This window comes from Zingiber officinale, chromosome 6B, assembly GCF_018446385.1.
Source record: "Zingiber officinale cultivar Zhangliang chromosome 6B, Zo_v1.1, whole genome shotgun sequence".
Classification (NCBI taxonomy): Eukaryota; Viridiplantae; Streptophyta; class Magnoliopsida; order Zingiberales; family Zingiberaceae; genus Zingiber; species Zingiber officinale.
Window position 1 is genome coordinate 12,855,871 of NC_055996.1, and position 4,884 is coordinate 12,860,754.

The 4,884-nt window shown below is 46.5% G+C and overlaps 1 protein-coding gene across 1 annotated transcript; it reads right to left on the reverse strand.

Moving 5' to 3' along the window:
• Positions 1–1,120: 1,120 nt before the first annotated feature.
• On the reverse strand, positions 1,121–4,301 carry LOC121989948. Its single transcript, XM_042544247.1, has 7 exons — positions 3,660–4,301; positions 3,424–3,573; positions 3,201–3,262; positions 3,016–3,076; positions 2,784–2,858; positions 1,945–2,561; positions 1,121–1,852 (listed from the first exon to the last, which is right to left on the reverse strand). Exons 1-7 carry the CDS (start codon positions 4,246–4,248, stop codon positions 1,268–1,270), a joined length of 2,139 nt encoding a protein of 712 aa, XP_042400181.1. The 5' UTR covers positions 4,249–4,301; the 3' UTR covers positions 1,121–1,267.
• Positions 4,302–4,884: the final 583 nt, after the last annotated feature.

Sequence of the window (4,884 nt, forward strand, 5' to 3'; positions counted from 1 at the left end):
AGAGACAAAGCACATTCGATCAATGGGATCAATCGTGTAGTAACGAAGCATGTCCAATCAGTGGGACCGATTGGGGAGGAGGGGTGAAGCTCATCCGATTGGTGATAAATATGACTACATGAACATATCTATCTTGTGTTGACTTGTCTTGACTTTGACCTCTATCTAGGCATGATATTTGACCCTTGGGGGCACACGTGGCTTCTAATTCTCACCATATAATAGGGAATATTAGAAGCCTCCGTGTGGGCCAAGGAGGACAATCGCCTTGATAAGATAGATGTTAAAGTCTAGGATGACCAACTTGATTGGGATATCCAATTGAGTTATCTGAGACAAAAGGTTCAACTAGGCGATTGACTTGGTTACGCTCCCCCCAACTCCAAGGGCTACGCTCCCCTATCTCCATACTCAGCTCAATCAGCTTAGATACCCCCAGTCGGTCCGTCTCCCTGACTCCAAGGGCTATACTCCCCCGATCTCATATTCCGCTTAGCAAACTCAGATACTTTGATTTCCCTAACTCCAAGGGTTACGCTTCCCCGACCTCATACTCTGCTCAGTCAGCTCAGATACTTTCAATCTATTGGTCTCCTAGACCCCGGGCCCAACTCCTCCAACTCCACTCCACTCAGCCAGAAACTCTCCTAGACCGCAAGGCCAGCTCCCCTGACTCCTTAAAGATGAACAGATCGTTTCCTCAGACTTCTTAAATATGAACAGATCATCTTCCCGATTCCACTCCGCTCAGTCAGATGCTCTCCTTGACTCCCGGGGCCAGCTCATCCACCTCGCTCAGCCATAAGCTCACCTGACTTCTTATAAATAATAAAATAAGAGCATTGTCCGCCGGCGAGCATTGTTTCTGCACCGAGGTTGCACATGCTTAATGGTCGTTCGTTATCACTTGTTAAGGGCCAAATGACGGAGGCATGCATGCCTTTGCTTTGCTTTGCTGTAATAGGTTTGAGGCCTAGACCGATGATGTTGATGAAAACAAAACTTGAAGTATGAGTGTGATTTATTGATGTATCCTTTATGGAAGAAGGAAAAAGGTTCATGAATCATGAAATGAGATCTGTTATTGGAACTACAGTAAATCATCAAGAAGTCTCTGCATTATGAATCTCAGGAACAAGACAAACATGAAACAATGCACAAAAGCAATCCAACAAGACAAACAATGCACCAAATCTCAACACACCAATGAATGGGATCAAGTATTAGCACTCCAGACGCACTAATGAATGCATATGACTTTGGTTGTCTACTTCCAAATATTCCTGAACGCCGGCCAAAAGGTGGCTCCCCTGTAGTACAGCACAATCAAGCAGAGGGCAGGGAAGACGGTGAGCTCCAGTATGAGCGGAATCAGGTAGTCGGACTCCGTTCTCTTCCCGCCGTAAATCTGCAGGAAGATGTTGCAGGTGAAGGAGACGAGCAGCGCCAAGAGCGCCATGGCGAAGGACAAGCAGGCCAAGAAGTACTTGGTCGGAATGGCCCGCCGGAACTGCTGTTCCCTGTAGGGCGAGATGACGAGGGAGAGGAAGAGGACCAGCGAGGTGGTGGCGCAGGAGAGGCCGATGACGTAGGTGTGGGAGAAGATTTTGAAGGGCAGCCTGTTCATGTACACCGGATTCCCTGTCTTGTCGTCCTTCTCGCCGGGGATCGAGAAGCTCGATGCGAACACCACCGCGGCCACCAGCCCCGCGCAGGTCTTCCCCATCTCCATCAGCTGGTTCTTGCAGTTCTTGACCATCTGTTTGTGGTTCTCACTGAACACCTCTTGCGCCGTCTTCCTCTCCTCGTTCCGACTGTACATCAGCTCCTTCGGCACCATCCTTTGCAATTTCTACTCAATTGGTGAGAAAACTTCACTTTCTCCAGATTGATTACCTATTGAAGGATTGGCATAAAAAACTTCTGGTCGATCTGTTTGTTTACCTCAAAAAAAAGGAGCTCGTCTTGCAACTGCACGACGTCTTCTGTATCGGGAGGAATCCTCTCCGAAGCAAAATGCAGGATGGTCCTCCTCGTCCTTGACTCAGTGTGTGAGAGCAGCCAGGAGGGAAGGACAGGATTAGGGCCCTTCGTCTTCTGGCGGATGATCTCCACGATCTCCCGGTTGCCGCTCTCGATTGCTGCCTGGAGGACGTTCCGGCCGCGGGTGTCCACGTACATCGCCGACTCCGGGCACACGTGCAGGATCTTTTCCACGAACTCGTGCAGGCCCATGTCGGCCCCAGTGATCAGCGGCGGCTCCGAAAAGTTCCGCTTCGAAGACATCTCGCTCTCGAGAAGCCCCTGGACCGCCGGCGCCTCGCTGCCGCGGGTGTCGTCGTGGAGGCGGAGGAGCTCGTCGACGAACGCGAGCAGCAGCTTGCGCTGCTGGGACTCTAGCCCTTTCTTACGGTCCAGAATGCCATGGCCCTTGTAGTTACGGGCATGTCCATTGGCGCAGAAGTCGAAGTATTTGGGGTACTTCGCTAGGCATTCAATGAGTTCCACAGTGTCCAGGTGAAATTGTTTTAGATCGTACAGTTCGCTAATCCTGCTCGAAACTGCAAAACTTTGCTTCATTAAATTAATCTAATATTATTATAATAATTTTAATCAAATCAGCTCTGATGTTAATTAAAACTGTTTTAATATTGATTAAAGTTGCTACGAATTTGTCTATTAAAACTGCTGGAATCTTGGGATAGTTTTAGACAATCTTGAATTAGGGGTTTAACAAATTCTAAAGAAAAATAGACCAAAATAGAAAATGTCAATGAACTCACCTCGCCATAGAAGATGGAAAAGCAATTCGTGAATTGATCTTAAAATATTGTAGAATAACATGGAAATCCATCTCCCTGCAAGCATCCATCCACAACAATTATAAGTTAAGGCAGTCAAAATTCATAAGTAAAACATCTAATTAAGAAACATTTTGTTTTCAATATACAATTTAACTTGCCTAACTCGTTAATAGAAAGAAGGAAACTCATAATGAAATGCCTCGTTAATTACCTCTTTCTTCATCTTTCTTTTTCTCAATTTCTTGTGAATTTTCACCGTCAGAGTCTTGATTCTACTCGCATATAAATTTTAGGGGTAAATTAAACAGCATTATTAAATGAAAATAATTCATCAATATTTTTCTTTTTTTCCTCAATTTTTTTTTTAAAAAAATCAAAATAGATTAAAATTCTTACCTCGATATCGCTTTTGCCTCGCTTGCGAATCCACTTGGGAGGCTCCTTGAATCGGGGAATCCCTGACATTAAAATATTTGAGAATGACATTTCTTATTTTTCTATACGTAAATTTTATACTCATCTGTTATGACTATCAAATATATTTTTTTTATACAAAAATTATTTATCAGTCGACATGCTAAAGGGTATTTTGGAAAAATAAAAGAAGTGAGTAGGTTACAGTTATAGAGGAAGTTTTCGAGTGATCCGAGGACCAATTGGCTGCGGAATGCCTCCGGAATGCTCGCCAGCAGTTGCAATGGAGTCAGCGCTGCGTAATTCCGGTATATTGCCAATTCCTGCCACTTCATCGCAATCTCCAACGCCAGCCCTGCAGAATTTCAAGCAATCGTTCGACCGATCGATACATGAATCAATTAAAAAAATTTCTCCTTAAATCGGTGCTCATGTACGTACTCGGCGCATTGCCCATGATGGCGCAGTGGAGCACAGTGGCTCCATCGTAGGTACGGTCATCGTACGTCCGGTCCTCCGGCGGGCTTATACTCTTGTCCGCCAGACGCCAAAACACCTCCCGCTGCCCAAAGAGAGCCGCCTTGTGCAGCGGCGTCTCCCCCTTATTGTTTCGCTTCTCCGCTAGACTGGGGGATTTGTTCAGCAACGCGTTCGCCACCTTCAGGTTGTCTAAGGCGGCGGCTACATGCAGCGCCGTGTCGCCGTCGTAGTTTTCAGCCTCGAGTTTGTCGTGGGACAACTTCTTGATAAGTTTAAGCGCTATCTGGGTTTTCTGGCAGGTAATGACGACGCTGAGCAGGGGATCGTCCATGAGGTTGACCGGGCCCTCGGGGTTCTCGGCCAGCCTCACGAGAGCATCCGTCTTCTCGTCGAGGATCAGCTTGTAAACCGTTCTGTAGTGCTTCTCGTTGTAGTCTGGCGGAGGCCTAAACTCCTCCATATCTTCGTCATCGCTACTCCTAGACTGCTCCATCTCCTCCTCTTCGTCGGAGATGATCGGCGGTAGGAGGATTACTGGTGGCGGCGCCATGGTAAGAGGTACGTGGTGGGGATGGTGAGACCCTGGTGTGCTGGCGAATGAAATGCTCTGTTGCAATGGATGGACGCTCGATGTATATATAAACTGATTAAAGATTCATTCGGTGGGCTGTGGGCAGACTCATGGCTTTACTAAATTAAGCTTTGCTTATGTCGGCAAACAGCATAAGATTCACACCTGTAGCACTCTAAGTCTGGCGTACTGTTCTTCTTTTTCTTTTTCGTTTTTTTCCTTAACTGCCAAATGGATCGGATTCGGAGCGGGGTAAAAAAACTGATCTCAGGTCAATCATGATAGCCGAGAGGACGAGTGGTGGTGGGGTGAGTTGCACAGGGTCCAGGGTTACTCTCCTACAGTACGGTTCGATCCCACAACCTCATGTGACAAGTATATCATCACTTATCATCTCGGATGACCCGTGAGATCCACTTAAGCGGCCGAAGGTGGAGATTCCAAATATGTCCCTCGGCAATATGCACGAACGATTAATTAATTAGAGGATAATCAACCATTAATTTTTAATTAATGAAAAAGAACAAGATAAACAACTTGTCTTATCTCTTACGACCATGGAGACCTTGGCATCGTTGTCACAGATGTCCAAGGCCACCTCTATGCCGGAGTTGC